At 41.8% G+C, this 21,539-nt stretch overlaps 1 protein-coding gene across 1 annotated transcript in view; it reads right to left on the bottom strand.

Annotated features, from left to right (window-relative positions):
- Positions 1-21,539, bottom strand: part of TAF2 (TATA-box binding protein associated factor 2) — a 2,150,018-nt gene that overhangs the window by 289,817 nt on the left and 1,838,662 nt on the right. Inside the window, exon 22 of the mRNA XM_044066916.1 lies at positions 17,021-17,130. Coding sequence (XP_043922851.1) covers positions 17,021-17,130 — 110 coding nt within the window. The remainder of the gene's footprint in view (positions 1-17,020; positions 17,131-21,539) is intronic.

Below are 21,539 nucleotides of genomic sequence, written 5' to 3'. Positions count from 1 at the left end.
TTAGTAAAGTTTTGAAGTGGGTGCATGATGGTATGGAGGTAATTGCGGGTGGGAGGGAGTTCCATAATTTGGCTATGGTGCAAGAGAATAGTGCTTCACCAGCAGAGTTATTGGCTTTAGTAATCTGCAAGTGATTTTTGTTGCTGGATCTTAGTGGTCTGGTGGTGCAATAGGGTTGGAGTAGATTCTGGAGGGATGGGACATTTAGTGGATGGTTTACTAGTTTGTGGGCGAGTGAGAGTTGATACCACTGAAGGAGGTGAGGGAGTTCAAGCCAGCCCAGTTCAACAAGTGAGAGACAGTGGTGACTACGGTAGGATGCCCCTGTGGCGAATTTGGCGATTTTGTTGTAGCAGGTCTCTAGCTTGTTTAGATCGCATTGCCTTAGGTTGGTATATACTGGAGAGGCATAAAGCAGGGTGGAGATAAGGTGGGAATTTGCTATTGAAATTTTTGCTGCTTTGGTGAGAAGATGCTTATTTCTGTATAACGCTCCTAGTTTTTTGTGGACTTTTTTTTATGGTCATGGATATGTGAATGCCAAATTTTACTTTATTGTCTATTTCCACTCCTAGCAATTTGGTGTGTTCAGTTGGGTATATAGTGGTGTTGTCTTTTGCTGTGATGTTAAAGTGAGAGTTGTTTGAGTACGTTTGGTGGGTTGGAAGATGAGTAGTTTAGTTTTGTTTGGGTTGAGTATTAATTGGGCATCGGATAACCAAGTTTCAACAGAGGAAAAGGCTTCCTGTGTGACTTTTTGCAGTTTGGGTAGGGACTGGGCTGAGCAGAAGATGGTTGAGTCATCTACGTATTGTACGAGTGTGCCATGTTTGGTGGTAGAGGCTAGAATATTGGTGTAAACAGAGAAGAGTAGGGTTCCAAGGATGGATCCTTGGGGAACCTCTATGGAGACAGGTTGTTGGGGAAATATGTAATTCTGCCATACAATGGATTGTTGGCGGTCAGACAGGTAACTCTGAAACCAGTTGGTGACTGATTGAGAGAAGGATAGGTTATTGAGGACAGAGATAAGTTGTTTGTGTGGGACCATGCCAAATGCTTTAGATAGGTCTAGGAAAGTAGCAGAGGAGAGATAGCCATTGTTTTTATGCTGAAGGATAGTGTTAGTAAAGGACAGTAAGGCAGTGGTGGTACTATGGTTTGGTCGGAAACCATGCTGAGTATTGGAAAGGAGGTTGTTAGTAAGGAGGTAGTCTGAGACCTGAAAGTGTATGCATCTCTCTAGTATTTTGGAGAGTGGAGAGAGAATAGCTATGGAGCGGTAACTGGTTAGTTCTGTGGAGGGTCCGCCTTTGTGGAGGGGAATTATATGTGATACTTTCCACAGTGTGGGAACGTAACTTTCTGACAGAGATTGGTTAATCAAGATGGATACTGGGTAGGCCAGAGCATCAGCTGCGATTTGTGGGTATTCACTTGGGAGGTTGTCTGCTGCTAATTTGGTGGGTTTAAGTTTAGTTAAGAGTTTTTTTATGTTGGAGGTAGGTACAGGAGAAAAAGAGAAGGCAGTGGGGAGATTACTAGTTGAAGGTGTGGGTTGGAGGGGAGGGGGGTTGTGTTGTTTAGCTAGTGATAGTATGGTTTGTGTGAAGTGTGTGTTGAATGAGGTAGCAATATTTTCTGAGGAGTGAGGGATGTTAGGAGGAGGGGTACTGACTTTACCTGGATGGAGGATGGAGTTTATGGAGGACCAGAATTGTTTGGGGCTGTGTTGTGAGGAGTCTAGGGCAGACTGGTAGTATTGGAATTTGTCCTGTTTTATTAGCTTTTTGACTCTACTGCGTAGTTCTAGGAATTTCTGTCTAGTTGAGGGGGTTTTGGTTTTGCGCCAGTGCTCCCAGGCTTTATCCATGTTTTTCATTTCTGACTTAGTGGTTTTCTGTAGCCATGTGGAGGGTTGTGCTTTGGTTGTGGAAAGTCTTATGGGGGCATGGTAATTATGGCTGCTCAGGAAGGTAGTATTAAAAAATTCAACTGCGTCATCAAGACTGAGGTACTTTCGAGGATGCCAGTTACATTCTTTGAGGGATGAGATGAATGTAAGTGGGTTAAAGTTTAGTTTTTTACGTATTTGACAGTAGAAGACAGGTTTAGCTTGGTATAGGTATTTTTTGAATAAGAATGTTGGGGAGTGATCACTGAGGCTATCTGATAAGCAGCCTGTTATATATGACTGAGGGCTCTTACTGACTAGTATCCAATCCAGGGTAGTGTGCTTGCTGGAGTTTTTATTTATCCTGGTTGGCGACTGGACTAGTTGGGTGAAGCCATGAAGGTTTACATTATGGGTTTGATGGTTGCCAGAACAAGACTGCCAGTCAATATTGAAATCACCTAAAATGATAGTTTCTTGGGGGAGATGGTGGGTAGACCAGCTGAGGAGGTTTTCTAGTGGAGGGATGTTTAGGCCAGGTGGGAAGTAGCATCCAATTATATTGATGGTTTTGTTTTATTTTGAGGTTGGTATATATTATTTCTTCATTGCCTATTTGTGGAGCTGATGATTTTAAGATCTGGATGTTTAGATGCTGTTTAAATATTATAGCTACACCACCTCCTTTCTTGTTTAGCCGGTCTACTCTTAGTATGCCGTAACCTGTAGGGAGTATTTGCTCACTGGTAATGTGAGGTTTTAGCCAGGTTTCTGTCAGGATGACTATATCTGGGGAGTACAAGTCTATGGTGGCATGGAGTTCATGGACTTTGTTGGATATACTTCTAATATTTAGGCTTAGTAGAAGGAAGTCACTTGGCTTTCTATTGGCTGTAATATGGGAGAAGTTGTGGTTTCTAGTCTGATTATGAGGATTGGGGTTGGAGATGGTAGGGCCAGGGTTGGGGTGGATGTCTCCACTTAGGGCTAGTTTTGATATGCATGAGGTTATTAGTTTTCTCAGTTTTTGAATGTGTTTGTTTATAAGGGAAAATTTATGATTGTGCTCTGTGGGTAACAGGTATGGTGGGAGGGTTACTATGTTAAGTTGTAGGGATGCTTTATGTTTGAGTAATATAGTTGGTAGAATATGTGGGGGGTGCATAGGGATGGTTCTTGAGTTGGTGGGAGGGGAGCTGAGTGAGGGTGAGACATGAGTGGTGGTGTGAGTAGTAATACAGTGGTAGTGGTTGAGTGGGGGAATGATGGAGCTTTGGTAGGATGTAAGATATGCAAGGAGAGTGCATGCAGTGAGCATAGGTAAGGTATGCTTGTACATGTTAGTTGAGGATGTGTGATAGTAGTGGGACGATGGAGGAGGTAGTGGTGGGTTAGTGCTGTGGTTGGCTATTGGAAAGATGGGAGGGGTTTGTGAGTTTAATAAAGGTGGGACCGCTGGGGGCGGGAGGGAATAGGGGGCAGGGTGGGGAGCAAAGTGGGTAGAGACCATGTTAGTTGCTCTTATGAGGGGGCTGGAAATAATCAGCTAACACAGTTAACTGATAAATGAACATATGATAGTGACAAGGGTGGTTGTAGTTTTAAAAATGGTGCCTGCCACAGGTAATATTTATTAACTTTGGGATTGTCTTAAAGGTAATAAACAGGGGAAGGGGGAGGGGAGAACAAGGGTGTGAGCAGGCAGTTCTTTGTACTGCTGCTAATGAGCCAAAGCAAAGACAAGTTTGTGTTTAAGAAACAATCACAATTGACCAAGGACTGCTCTGAAACTGTAAATCATTTTTTAACCATTTCTCAGGTGGAAAAACAGGATAACCTTGTATCAGTGGGCTACTGTGGTCTCAGTTTAAATTAACAAACACACAGTATTGATCAGTTATGGATACTATTTGCTAAGAGAAGGGAATAAGAGAGAAAGTGGAAAATGTGTGTGTTTGTGTGTGTGTGTGTGTGTGTGTGGGGGGGGGGGGCTGCTTACAAGCCAAAGCAGAATGCTCTCCAGGGGAAAATGAATATTGGCTCAAACAGGTAGACACATACTCAAAGTTAACTTTAGCTGTTTGCAGACAGTTCAGACCCGGACTGCGCTTTTCTTATAAGAATGATAAAGGTGGTACCACAGTTGAATACTATGAGTGGTGTTAGGTCTAGAAAAGAAGAGTACAGAGAGGAGTAAGCACTTTTGAGATGGTAAATATATATTGTAAAGATTACAAAAAACAAACTGAGCAAATAGCTACTGCATGCAGGTAAATGTCTTGAACACACTACTAGTATATGCAGATACTGAGCCAATTGGAAAAACATCTGTTAGAAGAAACCTCAGACAGTTATGCAGTCATAGATAAAAATATAGCGAGCAGCAATCTGTCATGGTTCTCTAATGTTATTCTATCCACCAGTAACAGCACAATTATATAGAAATAATTAGACACCAGTATGAGCCATCTACACACAACACAATTACATGAATAACGTTAGTGAACAAGGTGCAGCTATGCAAATAGACCATACTATTATACTAAAAACAACTTGGTGTAGACAAAATGCTAGCATGCCATAGTAACTTCCAATAATAAAGCATAAATCATATTAGATGTCTAACACAATTCAACATAAACATATACAGTTGTAAAATGTCTAACACAATTCAACATAAACACTTACTGGAGAGACACTGAGCTCCTCATGGGGCATGTAGCAGAGTGGATTGTAGTTTTAGAAATGGTGCCTGCCATAGGTAATATTTATTAACTTTGGGATTGTCTTAAGGTAATAAGCAGGGAAGGGGAGGGGAGAACAAGGGTGTGAGCAGGCAGTTCTTTGTACTGCTGCTAATGAGCTAAAACAAAGACAAGTTTGTGTTTAAGAAACAATCACAATTGACCAAGGACTGCTCTGAAACTGTAAATCATTCCTTAACCATTTCTCAGGTGGAAAAACAGGATAACCTTTTATCAGTAGGCTACTGTGGTCTCAGTTTAAATTAACAAACACACAGTATTGATCAGTTATGGATACTATTTGCTAACAGAAGGGAATAAGAGAGAAAGTGGAAGGTGTGTGTGTGTGTGTGTGTGTGTGTGTGTGTGTGTGTGTGTGTGTGTGTGGGATGGGGGGGGGGCTGCTTACAAGCCAAAGCAGAGTGCTCTCCAGGGGAAAATGAATATTGGCTCAAACAGGTAGACACATACTCAAAGTTAACTTTAGCTGTTTGCAGACAGTTCAGACCAGGACTGCGCTTTTCTTATAAGAATGATAAAGGTGGTACCGCAGTTGAATACTTAAGAGTGGTGTTAGATTGGACAGAAACTGAGCTCCTCATGGTGCCTGTACCAGAGTGGAGATTATGCTGTTTGATGACTTACTATAAATCCAGTATCTGTGTACTTTATCCCAAGTGACAGAAAGGGAACTTGAAATGCTTTCTAGAATAACTTTGAAAAATAGAAATGATTTAAATATTATGGCATAATTTAGGGAAAACTAAAATTATGTACTTAAAATAACGACATACTTGGATGCGCAGACTAATGCCATTTCTGGATAACAGGATCCCTAGGACATTCCCCCAGAACATGGATCAGGGAAAAGAAGTTGCTACATCAGGTGTTGGACAGTGATGTAAATATAAAGAGGTCACATCAAGGTTCACCCAGTGACAGAACAGCTTCTGAACTACCAAAGGGGTAAGGGGTCATTAGCAATGTATCGGTCACCAACAACTACTACAAAACTATCTTCCCCAGGAAATGTGCTGATATAGTCAGAAAGCAGTCTGCTGGTGTAGCCCATTCACATACCACCAATGCATTGTGACATGGTTTCAGGGAGTAACCCCTTGTTTGTTTACACCTCACTACCATGTTGGTTTGGATAGCTAAGCAGCATGTGGCAAAGTGTCCTGAAATGAGAGAAAATCAGTCCTCATCACCAGAATGTTGATATGCAAAACTAGCCTCGAACTGTGACCTTATCTTTTAGACAGTCTACCTTTGACAATGCCTCCTCAACCCGCCCCTAGGGCATAGGCAGCCAAAGTGGCAGCCACCAGAGGAACTTGGAAATGACTGTTTAGAGTTGCATCTCAAGTGTGAAGTCACCAGCTGATATGCATTCTGAAAGCAGTGAAGCAGTCTGACGAGCTTGCATAAAATTCTTGCAAAATGAACTACACAGACCGCTGTTGCCATCAATCCCAAGGCAGCATACAGCCTATGAAGGTCAGCATTTCAGGAGGTTTCATTTAGGATTTTGCAGTGTTCACTGTAATTCTCAAGGACTGAAACAGGTTGATTCCTGGGATGATATCAAACTGTTCCATGAGGAGGTAGTCAGGCGCTATCATCTAAGTAAAAAAATGTTTTCACACCTTTCAGCCTCTGATTTGTTGTAACAATGAACACACACACTTGATAAACACCCTGGGGGATAATGTATGATACCAAATGGTGAAGTCCTGAACTGACATTTGCAAGCTCCTACCAAGAAGAAGAGAACAAACCTTCTGACTTTCTTGGTAATCTTGATGTGAAGGCAGGTATCCTGAAGGTGCAGCATACCTAGTCCTTCTGACAGACATGCCTATCCAAATGATTTCTTTCAGGATAAATTCTTACAGGCTGTACAGATTTAATGCTAACATAAGGTTCTTTGTCCTGCTGGACACTGAAAAGAACCCGGAGTAACAAACCAATCCTTTCTCTTCTGATGAGAACTCCTAGATGGCTTTTTTTTCTGCTTGAGGTTTAAGACCTCTTCTCTGGCTGCACTCCCTTTACTGTATGGGATGTCTGATAACAGGGAAGTCTAGGATTGGGGAGTCATATGGAAAGGAACTGTGTAGCCTCTTTATATCACAGTCCTGATCTACTTGTTTTGGGTGATAGCCATCAATGTCTGCAACTGGTGAGCTCCCCTGGCAGTCTCTTATGCAGCCACAGTTAGTACTTGGGAACCTGTCTCCAATCTGATAGATACTCCCCTGTTAAGTTGGATGTTCTTTGTCTAGCACAGGAACAACTTCTTTATACATGGGAGAAGGAGTAGGATATCTGTTTGCATGGTGAAAGAGATGCTGATGCCAATAGTTCTTTTGGGTGCCATTCAATTTTCCTCATGAGCAGCTTGATAAGGGGAACCACCAAAATGTAGGACATCATGTAGTCTAGACACCTAAGAAATTCTCTGACAAACACGCTGATGAGACTGGCTATTTTGTTCAGGTACTAAGAAAAAAAAAAAGAATTTTTTCCAGGGAAGGTCTTCTGCACTATGCAATTCACATCAGCCCCAAGAATGACCCTTTTGTCCTGTAGTTTACAATCACTGGAGCCAGGCATTTTATAAAGATCCTGGATGGAGCAGACAAGCCAAAGAGCAAGTACAGAACTGGAAATGTCCCACACCTTGAAACATAGGGGCTTGTCAGTGTCCCTGACCTATAGGGATGTGAAAGTACACATGCATATGATCCAGAGTTACCATAAATGTCCCCAGAAGGACCACAGGTAATCATTTTTACAATGCCAATATTCTGAATTTTGGAACTAATAGGAATCTGATCACTCTTGACAAGTCTAGAATGGGTCACCACAATCCCTCTTTTCTTGAGACAAGAAACAGCTTTGAATAAAATCCTGTTTTTTTTTTTCTATTTTTCTAGTACTCACTCTAGAGTTCCCTATCATGAGAAGCTTTTTACTTTAGCAAGAACCAGATATATTTGATGTTTTGGCACCAAAAAAGATGATGATCATCAGACTTCTGCAGCAAGAAAGAAATGAAGATGGTGATGGCTGGCTACCCTTTATACCAATGGCACTCTGATGATAGATGGGGAAGAGTACCTGCCAGGCCATGGGAGATGGTGAAATCTCTGGTATTTATTTTGGCTTTGAGCTCTTGGAGGTGGGAAATCACCAAAGGTCAGTGTTGCAACAGTGAAAGTACAGTTTTGTACCTACCATAAATGTAGATGTTCGAGTGCTCATACAGCTGCACTCATAACAGATGGGTTATCCTGCCATCAGGCGGGTCCTCGGTCGGCCAAATTCCAAAGTCTAGGTCCGGCGTTGGTTGTCGTCGCTTCTTCCCTGACGTCAGTGCGGCAGGGGTATAAAAGAGGCAGCCGACGCCATTTTCTTCAGTTTTTCTTGCCCCAGATGTCAGGTGCCCCCAGAAGGAAGGCAAACATAATGTTATGCAAAGATGCAATGTTGATAAATCAAAAACAGTAGTTGCAAGCAAATACACCATAAAAGAATACCCCAAAAAGGTTATATGAAAAGTGTTTGTCATAAGGCCTGTCCTAAGAGGGAAACCTGGACTGCAGCTGTATGAGCACTCGAACATCTACATTTATGGTAGGTACAAAACTGTACTATGTTCATCGTGCATACAGCTGCAGTCATAACAGATGGGTAGAATCCCAAAGCTAAGTAAGGGTGGTAGGCACTAAGTGGAACTAGGAGGGGCTAGGATGCCCTGCAGGACTGCTGTGGCAAAGCCCGCTCTAGATTTTGAGTATAGTGGGAGGTGATAGTGCTTGGAGAAAGTGTGCACTGAACTCCAGGTGGCTGCTTCCAAAATGTCCTTGGTAGGGACCCCCCTGAGGAAGGCTGCAGAGGTAGCTGTGGCTCTGGTGGAGTGGGATCTGATGCATGCAGGCACAGTTTTTCCATGAAATGAGTAACAAAAGCGTATGCAGTGGGCTATCCATTTTGAAATTGTCTGTTTGGAAATAGCCTTTCCCTGAGCACCTATAGCATAGGACACAAAGAGTTGCTCAGATTTCCTGAATGGCTTTGTTCTGTCCAAGTAGTAACGAAGTTGTCTGTGAATGTCCAAGGAATGTATTAGTCTTTCCCCTTTGTTTTGTGGATTAGGATAAAAGGTAGGTAAGTGGATAGTCTGATTCAAAGCTACACTGGATACTACCTTTGGCATAAAGGTAGGATTGGTTCGTAAGGAAACTCTGTCCTGATGGAAAATGATGAATGGTTGCACAGCCATGAGGGCGTGTAGCTCTGAAATCCTGCGTGCTGAGGTGATAGCCAGAAGAAAGGCTGTTTTCCATGACAAGTACTGTAACTCTGTTGAAGAAGCTGGCTCGAAGGGAGGAAGGGTCAGCTTTTCCAATACGTAGTTGAGGTCCCAAGCAGGGACTGGTGGTTTCCTTGGGGGTTTTAAGTTCTTTGCCCCTCTGAGGAACTGCCTTAAAAGAGGGTGAGAGAATAATGGAGGATCTGTGTTGTATTGTGCAGAAGTGGCTGAAGCGTGGATCTTGTTGGAGGAGAAGGAAAGTCCATTGTTTAACATCTCAGCTAGGTACTGTAAAATTTGAGGTATATTTATTACCCAAGGATTCTGTCCCTTTTCTTGATTCCAGGCACAAAATCGTTTCCATTTGGCGGAGTAAGCCTTTCTAGTAGAAGGTCTTCTGGCCTCCAAGATGACATCCTGCACCTCCTTGGAGAGGAGAAACTGTTGGGAAATTAAGGAATTCTCCATGAAGCTAGATTTAGAGTTTTGAGATGGCTGTGAAGGGTTTTGTAGTTGTGCTGGGACAACAGAAGAGGGACTAGAGGTAGGATCCATGGTGGGGAATGTGTCAGGCTCTTCAGGAGCGGATACCAGTGTTGTGTTGGCCAGTCTGGAGCGATGAGAATCATTTTCGGCCTCTCTGCTCTGGCTTTTAATAGAACTTTGAGCAGCAGAGGAAGAAGCGGGAAGGCATAGACTGTCAATGTTGCCCAATTGAAGGAAAGTGCGTCCACTTTCCAGGCCTGTGGATGATAGGTCTTGAACAAAATTTTTTCAACTGGCAATTTCTGTGGGTAGCAAAGAGATTTATGTCTGGCTGTCCCCATGCCTGAGTTATCTTTGTGAAAAGTTGAGGATGTAACTTCCATTTGTGTGGATCTGTCATATTTCTGCTTAGGTTGTCTGCCAGTGTGTTTTCCTTCCCTGGCAGGAATTGTGTCTGCAGTTGAATTTGCAGTTCCAGTGCTGTGTTCCATAGGGTCATGGCTTGCCTGCACAGGGGGTATGAATGAGTTCCCCCCTGTTTGTTTATGTACCACATCACTGTGGTGTTGTCTGTCCTTATCAATAGCTGGCCTGGATGCAGTAGGTCTTTGAAGGTCATAATAGCCTTTTGCACGGCTAGCATTTCCTTTTGGTTGATGTGAAGGTGCTTCTCTTTTCGGGTCCATTTTCCCTGAATGCACTGATCTGTCATGTGTGCTCCCCAGGCGTAGTCTGAGGCATCTGTTGTGATGATTTGAGTTGCTTGAGGTATACAGAAAGGAAGACCTGTGTTTCTTTGGCAAGCTTGAGTCCACCACAAAAATTCCTTTTGAAGGCATGGAATGAGTGGGATAATTGTTTCCAAGCTGTGGCTGTGTTGAGACCATAAGTTTTTCAGGTACCATTGAAGTTTCCTCATATGCAGCTTTGCACATGGGATTAGTAGGATGCAAGATGCCATGAATCCCAGAGCCTGCAGGATTTTACTTGCAGTTAGCCTGGTGTAAGTTGCCATTTTTCTGAAGTATTGAGACAGTTGCCCTTGCTTGTCTGTGGCGTGAGGTAGGCCATCTGGGTGGTTGTATCCAAGCTGGCACCCAGGAAAATTATTTGTTGAGAGGGTATTAGTTTTGATTTCTTTTTGTTGACTGTGTATCCCAGGAAGTTCAACAGTTTTATTACAAACGCCAGGTGCTGCAATAGCATGTCCTTGCTGTCTGCTTGGATCAGGCAGTCATCCAGATATGGGTAGATTTGTATCCCTTGTAGTCTGCAGAAGGCGATTACTGATGCCAGGCATTTCGTAAACACTCTGGGTGCAGTAGATAAGCCAAAGGGCAATGCAGAGAATTGGTAATGGGTTGAACCTGCAAGAAATCTGAGGTATCTTCTGCAATCTTGTCTGATAGGGACATGCAGGTATGCCTCCTTGAGGTCCAATGTTACCAGCCAGGACTCCTTGCCCAGCATGGGAAGAAGCTGCTGTAATGTGAGCATCTTGAATTTTGGCACCTGTAGATATGTGTTTAGGATGGATAGGTCTAAGATAGGTCTCCAATCTTTGTCTTTCCTCGGTACCAGGAATAGTCTGGAATAAAACCCTTGACCTTGTTCTTTTGCAGGTACCTCTTGAATTGCTTTCATGTCCATGAGAGCTGAAACTTGTTTTTGTGCCTCTGTCCTCTGATTTTGTGGCAGGTTTGGCATGCCTCTCATTTTTGGAAGGGTGTGAAAGTGGAACCTGTAGCCTCTGTCTATAATGTCCAGAATCCATTTGTCTTTTGTAACAATATGCCAATTTTTTGAGAATAATGTCAGTTTTCCGCCCAAAGCTGCTGCCATTAAAGCTTTGCTTGGCAGGTGTAGGGGGAAGTCATTGCGTCTATTTTCTAAAAGACTGTGATCTATCTTCTCCACCTCTTGGGGTTGGTGCTTGCCACTGTCTGGCTCTGAAAGATCCTTGAGGTTGCACCCTGCCCCTTGGGCGCCTGTATCTGCCCCTTTGAGGTCTGTCTGTGGCTGGAAAGGACCAATTTTTTGAAGGCCAGTTTCTGCTGAAACGTGGAGGCTGTACCTGCAGGAAATCTTTCACTGTTTACATTGATTTCGCTTTTTTCTCCATTTGCTTTAGCACCTCCTCAGCTTTAACACCAAACAATACAACTTTTTGAAGAGGTGCATCTAATAATTTAGCTTTGACATGATCTGGTAAGGTTTGCTCTTTGAGCCAAGCATGCCTTCGTATAACAGACCCCGTAACAGCAGCTCTACATGAGGCCCTCTAAAGCATCAAAACCACACTGCAAGGTATGTTTACCCACTTGCTCTGCACCATGCAACAAATCCTGCAACTCTTTTAAATCTGGTTGTTTTGGTTGTGTCATCTTGCTTTTCAGCTGAGATATCAAAAACTGTTGATACTTTAACATATGGAACTGACAGTTTAATGCCCTCATGGTTAAAGTGGCCGAGGTGTACACCTTTTTCCCCCCACCTTTCTAAAGCTCTGGAATCTCTCTCTGAAGGTAATGGATTTTTAGCAGTAGAGGCCTTAATTCCCTTGGGACCCTGTGAAATTGTTTCTGGGTCAGCAGTATGGCTTTTATATAGGAACTGGTGAGAATCAGGAACCCGCTAATACCTGTCTGGTTTAACAGGAGCTGGAGGCAAAGAATCAGGATTAAGGCTGGCTTTTGTGTACACATCATCCAATATATCTAAAACAGGAGGGATAGCCAGAGGCCTATGCTGGGGGAGCAGAAGAAATTCCCTGAGCCTTTTCTTGGAATCTGAGTAATCTTGGCCTTCCAAGTGAAAGTGTTCCCTCAATGTATGCAGGGTTTCCCCAAAAGAGAAGTCCTCAGGGGGGGAGACCGAGGGGATAGACTCCTCTGCATCAGAGTCTTCGAATGGAGAATAGGCATAATCCTGGTCCTCAGATAGTTCTGAGGTAATGGAAGCTTGATCTGAGGAAGGGTAGTCTTCCTCTAATCTGGGCCTTTTGTCAGAGGGGGGTTGAGAACCCCTGATAAGAGTAATCAAATCCTCAGCCATTTTAAGCATCTGTTTTTTAGGCATGGTGCCTTGAGAGGGGGTCTGAGGAACCTGTTTTTTTGTTTTCATGGCTGCTTTAGATTTAGTGAAGGCTTTAATAGAGAAGGAGGAAGGCCTGAAGACCCCTTGAGAAATGGCAGGCCTGTCTAAATTCTGAGATTCCCCGCCAGGAGTGGCGTCGGGATCTGTAGTAGGAATGGGGGCCGAGGAGCCTGCGACCTCGGGTACTGAAGACACCGATAATGCATTGTCATCGGTACCCAGGGGCTGCGTAGGCGCCTCGCTGAGTACCGGAGAACCGGTAGTCGGCCTTAGCGTGGTTTCAGTAGGTGGTGCGGACCTCGTATGTCGGTCCTTATCTTTGCGTTTTTTGCTCAAAACTGGAGTCGGAGTATCCGACAACATAATATAATTAAATTTTTTGCCAAAAAAGTGAAGGGCGAACTCCGCCCGACGCTTAATAATGCGCTTATTGAATCTAGCACAAAAACGGCAGGCCGAGACGTCGTGGTCTGGGCCTAAGCAAGGTATACAGAAGGAGTGGAAATCCTTATGCGGTATTTGCTTCCCACATGAAATGCAATTATTAACTTTGTCTGACATCGGTCTGAGGCAAGAAAAGTTTTCCCAACGGGGTACTTAGCTTTCAAGAAGACTTTGGCTGAAATACTTTCGTAAATCTCAGGAGCTGGCCGACCGGTACTTGTGAACCGCTTCTACTTCGAGCACCGCGCGGCAAGAAAGACTGAAGAAAATGGCGTCGGCTGCCTCTTTTATACCCCTGCCGCACTGACGTCAGGGAAGAAGCAACGACAACCGACGCTGGACCTAGACTTTGGAATTCGGCCGACCGAGGACACGCCTGACGGCAGGATAACCCATCTGTTATGACTGCAGCTGTATGCACGATGAACATCAATGAAGAGCAACAGATGACCGCTTCCACAGTGGAACATTTGGGCAAATTCACAGGGTTTCTGTTGCCTTCCTCGGACGTGATGCCCGCAGTTCCCCTCTTATTGTTCATCGCTCCTGCCTTTGGGTTAATGACCTCTCTGAAAGTTACCACAATACCTTTACTTCCATTTAGATTTTATTTCGCTGCTGTGAACCATGTCAAACTAGAGCTGATATGGGCTCTGTTGCAGCCTTGAAAAGGTATGTTGTAAAATCTGAAATTTTACACCAACAGCTGAAAGATTCTTTCACTCCCTTTACAAGTTCTCCAACTACGCCATAATCTGTGGTACAAAAAGAACAGATCCAAAGACAGCATTTGTAAAAGCCTTCTTGGTATCCTAAGAGAAATCTATCAAATGCAGCCAGGCATGATGGCATAAGACAATGTAGGTGCCTGCTGCCTGAGATGAAACCTCAGGTGAATGGCAAGCCAATCTCAATCTCAGGTTAGCTATTCATGAAATGTGCCTGTGTCACAAGTGATAATTCAATAAAAGTGTTTAAAAAAAATGTCAACTGTGACTGCATGTCATGTTTTACTTGTCTGTACAGCAACTGTTCAGTGACCGAGGTAACTCCTGCTGGAATCTGATCATCCATGAAAAGTAACATGATTCTCAAAGAAAATGTAGGGCACATAAAATGTAGGGCACATAAAAACATGCTTCCTGAAACTATCCAAGGCCTTTGACTCTTTATGGGGGGACGGTATGGACAGTTGGATTCCATGGTGTTACAGCTTTTTAAGGATAGCCACAATCACAATGGAATCAGGTTTGAGAGTCTCACTCAACACATCCAGTCCTTGTAAGATCTCCTCAAGAGACACACCACACCACCAGAACATTCCAATGCAGCTTATGACAACAGTTTGACCATTTTGCCCACTCAAAGAGGGTAACTATTTGAAATAGTGAGACCCGCTACAGAGAGTCCTGAATCACAGAGAATGGCTAAAAGAATGGACTTACATATATCAAATCCGAGATGGCCATCTCTTCGAATTTTCCCTTTTCTCTGAGGTATGTCAAACTTGGAGTTGGTATATATAAGCTTATGGGTGAGATGGGGTAGCCCCCCCTGGAAAAACATTATTAAAGGAGAAGAGCAATGCCCTGAAATCAACACTGCAATCACTGGAAACAAAATTGCAGAAGTGTATGTTAACACCTGAGGGACTGACTGTGGCTTCCTTGGGACCAGAAAAAAATGGAGGCTAGTGAGGAAAACCAGGAAACTAACAGTATGATGCTGCCTCAGTATCCTTGATTTTAGATGGTGCAGTGGTGCAGCAGTTGCATTGCCGCCTCACAGCAAGATGTTTTCTGGTTCGAGTCTCAGCTGGGGTGCCTTCTGTGCGGAGTCTGCATGTCCTCCCTGCATTTGTGTGGGTTTTCTCCCCGGTTGAAAAGACACATGTCTGGGGCGTTTCTCCGTGGGCCTCTGCTGAAAATTGGCTTTGTTACAAGTCAGACTATCCTGGTAAACAAATGTAAAATAAAATAAACAAAACAAATTCTTCTTGGGCCCATGTGCTGGATATAGCCAGAGGGAGGCTAAGTCATGTCCTGTAGATCCACTGGACAAGAGAAGGAACTGGGAGCAGCTTTTAAGTCAGCTATGGACAGCCAAAAACAGAAGCAAAAAAATGTATACATAAACAGATATAAACAGAAGTATTGGCAGTTACAGAACATATTACAACAAAAAAGAGTAAAAGACAACAGTGGCATACTGGCAATTACAGAAGATCAGATGATGCAAAAGACTTATTTTTAAACAGTGATCAATGCAGGTAGAGAAAGCATTATAGCTGAACATCAAACCTAGTAAAAACAAACAATATTTTTACTTGATCAAGTATGAAGAGCTTTCTACAAAGGTGCTAGAAAGAGTTAACTGACTGTTATGAACAACCGGTAAGAGAAATGGAGAACAGTGAGCCTATGCAAACCTTTTAACTATCCTAGCAAGAGAACATCAATGGCGCTGACTGCAAGCTGACAAAAGCTCTAAGTACAATGCTGGTACAGCTAAGAAGTGCCAAGCCAGTGCTAGAATAAGAAAGGTAAGAAGACCCATAATCAGTTGTGGCTGGTATCTTTAAAGCAGGAGATGGATGCAGGAAGCAGTTGAACAGGTGGTGCTAACTGGAATCAGATACTGCTATAGTATGGTAGGTTAGTGACTGTGATTGTGATCAAACAGCTGGGTTCAGTCACTTTCATCCACAGACTGACTCAGAACCCATTCGGTAAAGCCAGTTTAGCGCTATACATCTCAGATGTCTAGCTGTGATTAAATAAATGCATAGTAATAATAATGGTCAAGACAAACTATTTTAGTTTGTTTACGCAATCAGATGTTAAACTTGCCAAGCCAGCTCAATGACTGTTTAATTGTGATCAAAAGACAGCAGGGGTCAATCAGCATAATTCAGACACTGCCTTCTACCCATCAGTTTTAGCCACAATTTCACTATATACAATTCATGTGAGGGATTGTGACCAAATGTATTTATAAGTACATAAATAATAGCTGCATTAGTATATTTCAGCTTGCTGCTGACGGATGCATATACTGCAATCCACCACATCCAACAATTGCACCCATGTTAAAGACCATGTTCTCCTCATTTGACTGATAACTGTGATCAAATGAATGGTTGACATCAGATGACTTCAGTGCAACCCACTGCAACCCCCCCACAAACAGATGTGTCCACCAGTTACACACACTTCACGTACTGTACACCTCAGTCTCACTGTAATCAAATGAATAAATACATAAATAATAGCTGCAGTAATGTAATTCTACTTGCTGCTGTCAGAAGCAAAAAAGTAGAACCAATGCAACACCCCCAACACAAACACAATATTAATGGTATCAAAAAACTACATACCATCCCGTCCTATGGGCTGGGAGGAAATGGTACCAGTGATGAGAACACACAATCAAGACTCAAGAGAACCAGCTGAGGATTATTTAATTAAAAGAAATATTTAATTAAAAAAACACAGTCTCTTTGTGCTTGCACTGTCTGAGTCCCATCTACAAGAGCATTCTGTTTTCACTTTTGATTCATGTTGCCCGAGGTGACAGTCAACTGACGCAGCCTGAGTCAATGGGAAATAGGTGGTTGTTGTTTCATTTAGAAGACCAGAAAACTCTAAATGAAGATTTGTTTCTATCACGTAGATATGGTATAGGAAAGCTTAATAAGGTGTAATCATAGTCTCCTTTATGGGGGGAGTCTGACTAAATGCTGGGCAGCCCAGTGGACTAAGCCAACTCTTTTTTTTTTTCCTTTCAGAAATTGCACGTGTGGCGTTCTGAATCCCAGCCCCGGATTAGGGAAGTTAACAAACTAATTTTAAGAAAAAATAAATAAATAAATAAGAAAAATAATATTATTTAATAGAGCTGTTCAGTATCACAAGCCACCCTGCCCATAATAGTGTAATATGTCCTCTTGAAATAAGATCAATCTTTCCCCTTTTAGTACTTGTCTTTTTATGTACTACATCAAAAAGTATGAATTATGCTAAAAATGTTCTAAACCTGAATTCATCAATTTCCAGAGCTGGTCCACCAAGGCTTCAGTGCACAGTGGAGATTCACTAGTCTTAGTAAATGGAGGGTTCTTTGTGAGCATACTCAGGATTTTGTGTCTGAAAGAGAAAAGAAATACTGTTACAGCTTTACTACTTCAGTCGTGCACAATGAACATGAATGATGCCTAATAAATCATTTTATTATTGTATCAATTACAAAACCATTAATGGGACTTAATGCACTATTTCAAAGATTATGTCTGCAAAGCTGGGGATATTTTTTCTTTTATTTCAAAATTCTTTTCAACATATTTATTCATTTACTTTACACTTTTGTAGCAGACAGTCACACTATTACTATAAAACATTACTACATAATACTACTACAATAACATTTCAAGTGCTTTCCATTTTTTCCAGCAAGAATTTGAACAGAGGTTACATTTCTGTTGTCACTTACTTCAGCTCCACCTTCTCCACTTCAGTTTTAACTTTGCTCATTAATGTAATTATGGTTTCCTCTTTCTTTCCTTTTTTTAATTTTATTTGTATTTTGGTCCTTCCATTCAATGCCCAACCATGCAGAGTCTGTAGCTAATGTTGCTGATGAGATGCCAGCAACTTCCACTTTTGCCATATCTCCACTCTTGCACTTCTAGGTAGTTATTTGTTCACACTTTTCCAGTACTCCTCAACTGGAATGTCATCATGGGTAATCCATCCAATCACCATATGGATAAACTTAAATGCACAACAAAATCACAAAGTTTGTTACCAACTTTGCTACAACTACACATTACTGGAATGCTAAAAATAACTGGCTGAAACAATCATAGAACACTTTATGATCAGCATGTTTCCACCTTCAAGCTAGTTTATGGGAATAAATGCCCTTGTCTGTCTCATGCTAGAACTGCTTATGCTATCCTACCATAAGGATAAGTTAAGTTCTTCCAGCCAAAAATTATTCTACAAACTAAACTACACTTGCTTAAATGGACAAGAAGGTAGGAGTTTCCGAGCATATAAGAATGCCTACTGATGTTTAAAATACCTACTCACAGGACAGGTGTTAGCATTTTGGAGGCCTCCAGCAAATATCAAGTTGAGGGCCCCCTGGGCACTTCCAATCACTGCCACTTCTTCTATCCATCGTTTTTTCTCATACTGCAAACTTTTCGGAATAAAACACTCAGACTGACCTGTAGCTACAATGCTCTTACTTTACAACAAGCCTATGTACCACACTGTAATGGCCCATTTCACAAAGAGACATTCACAGTTGCTGGCATTTACATGTAAGAATGATACATTACAACAACTCTATGTGCAGGGCTGGACTTTGGTGAAATGGAGCCCTAGGCACTGCCTAATGTTTCAGTACTCCCCCCAAAAAGCGCACACACACACATGCACACACACACACACACACACACACACACACACATGCATACACACGCACATACACGCACACACACACACACACACACACACACACACATCCTCCAGTGCTCCCCTCTGTTTCTTCCCATCTTGGGCTCCCCACACCAGGCGCATTACTTTTTTCTTTCATTTCTCACATTTTTACAATTCTCTTTAGCTTTCTTAAGAAGCCATAACTTTATATATGCTCTAAAGTGCTTTTTAATTTTGTTTTTAATTTTTACACAGCCTTTTTATCCAATGACAGCTTGAACATAAATTATGACTAAGGAAAGAAATTCAGTGTTGCTGTTCATCTTTATTTTTCCTTGCATCCTTTCAACAGACCTTTCCTGACCAAGACAGCACAGTAATAACCATTTAGAAATAACTCAATTAAGCCTGTCACCCCAGAAGCTATAGGGGTTATTGATGCTTTAAGATGGATTCTAGAGCATTTTACAACCTTTTAATCCAACAGTGGCCTAAACAAAAGTCATGAGTAAGAAGTATTCCAGTCTTATTTTTTATTTCAGTGAAGACATAAGTAGTGCTCAAGCCTTAATATTCAAAGCTGACAAAATAGTAGCTCATAATAAACTTACAAGCCAATTGTTTTGAGGATACACTGATCCTGTTTGGGAATACTGCTGCCTCTCTAATCCCCAAAAAAGACAGTCACTGCAAATGCATCTGGTGTTGGATTGGGATGAAAGCAGAGGTTAAAATGGTCATTGTCATATATTTCAAGTGACTGCTGAAATACATATACATAACATGCCTCACTCTTCATCCCTAACCCTTAAAAGCAATCAACCTGTATACATGCCTTATGTGTGATTGTGAGGAATGTGAAAAAAAACAATAATGCTTGCAGTGATGTGTACTACTTTGTTGCTACTAGAGAGTACACTCCCCTTGCAAGAGCTAAAGTAACTTTCTTTGTACACCTCTGACGTCTGTAGGAAAGTTAAAGGAAACAATGACCACACAATTCCCCAGCCTCCCACATAACCTACAGCAATTTTCTGTACATTCACATATGAGCAGGGTCGGTTTTAGAATGGGTGCAAACTGAGATCAGAAGCCATTATCAGTTTTAATCCCAACAGGGTCATATCACAGTCCTGTTTAGGTTAAAGAGTGTAATCAGAAAATTAAAGCATTTTTTTCTCATCATTTTCCTCAACCAGAAACAGCTTTTGTGGGGCCACCACAGAGTCAAGGATGAATAAGGCAGCCCCCCCCCCGGTATCCATTTATATAGTCTGGGAAGTGAGGCCACCGGATTCCTTGAAGATCTAAATGTCTGCATGTTACTTTTGAAATATAATTACTTGTTAGCTGCATTTCTTTTACTGATACCAAGAAGAATAAGGTGTGTGCCCCGACATTACTGTATGTGTGGACACACACATGCATAAGTGACAGCAATGCTAGTTTTGTACTTATTTCAGCAAATAGCAACAGATTGTGCAACACTGGTACTGCCACACCAGATCGGTGAATGCTATTTAGCAGTCATCAAACGGCAGGGGTAAGTCACTTTTATTGACCTAATTGAGGAGTAAATGAATACCAGTCTCTTCCCTGATTTCACAAATATTCCCTGATTTTGCCTCATAATTTTGCTCCATCTTTCCTTAAAAAAAAAAAAAAAAAAAAAAAAAAAAAAAGTCTTATTTGCTGGTGAAACATTCAAAAGTACAGTCAGTCAATAAATCCAGACATCAGTTTTATACTTCTTGCTGTCCAAAAAAATGCATGTTGATGCAAAATGTGTTATTCTAGTACCTTTTTAGCGAAGTAGAGACATAATTAAAATGTGTCCCTCATTTTGGTCCTTTATTCTGATATTAGTTTTGTTACTGAGCAGAATACTTCAACAACGACACTGGGAGTTATAGTATCTGGTGTTCTGCCAGTATTTACTAAACTGTCTGAAACAGAAACCATCCCTGACAATCACAAGCATCAGCTCTTCTTAATATCCATGGTGTGCACTGACATTAGTCACTCTGGGCTGCTGATTGATATCTCTAGTGCTTACCTTGGCTCATGTTCATTATCAGTTTTATCCTAACAGGGTCATATCACAGTCCTATTAAGGTTAAAGGGTGCAATGGAAAATTAAATTTTTTCTCCTTGTTTTCCCCAGTCTAGAGCAACTTTTGTGAACCCCCATACAGTCAATGATGATTAAGGGGCCCCTCTACAGCCATGGGTACTGCAGATACCTAAAGCTGGCTATGTTGTTAGTTTTCGTGGGCAGGATGTCTACCAGCAGGGTTTAACTAAGCCAGGGAATTGCAAAGTCTGTTACTTGACAAAACTCCATTATTATAACTAAATATCTGAATTTTGAAGGAGATATAAAGAGTTATTACTAACCACCTGGTTTATTAAGCATACAGCATTGTTCTACAAGCTTTTGTTGGTTTAACAGACATGTTACAAAATATCAAGGTAAGATAACTTGCTATGGTTGGGGGCCCCCAGCAACCGCAGGGTTCGCTGGTGCCTAAAGCCGGCTATACCTGCTCAAGCAATACTTTATTAACATAAAGGAGTTTCTGAGCTGTAGTTAGTCACCTTAAAGGTTATTGTTAGGATTTGCCAAATATGATTTTTACCATTATTTCAGTCTGTATCTTTTGCTTATGAAATCTTCCTGATATATTCCAATTATTTTGATTATGTCTGGCCTTTAAAGTATGCCTCTTCTTGAATTTAAAGTTGTCTTGAGCATAAAACAGTATTACATTTATGGAGCTACTGTAAGACATCCACAGCTCTCCATACTGTTCTCCATTAATTCTTTCAGAAAAACATCTTCAACAAAAGTCTTTAGATTAACAACTTCACATGACACCTAAGAAAATAATTTATTCTCACTATCCTACAATCATGCACAGCTCTACACTACTGGCTATTTCTATATACTACCAAGCTGCCTCCAAAACATTAACACACCAGACTGATACATCTCCACATTCCAGACAGTTCAGCTATTTTTGACTACTGAGTTATATTTAAGGCAAGTAGAGAGACTGAACAAATGTGAGAGTAAGGAAGTTTATCCTTAATTCCAAGGCTGTGAAACT

This window comes from Protopterus annectens, chromosome 3.part1, assembly GCF_019279795.1.
Source record: "Protopterus annectens isolate FY-2018-M chromosome 3.part1, PAN1.0, whole genome shotgun sequence".
In the NCBI taxonomy this organism is placed as follows: domain Eukaryota; kingdom Metazoa; phylum Chordata; order Ceratodontiformes; family Protopteridae; genus Protopterus; species Protopterus annectens.
This window is presented reverse-complemented; position numbering and strand designations above follow the sequence as displayed.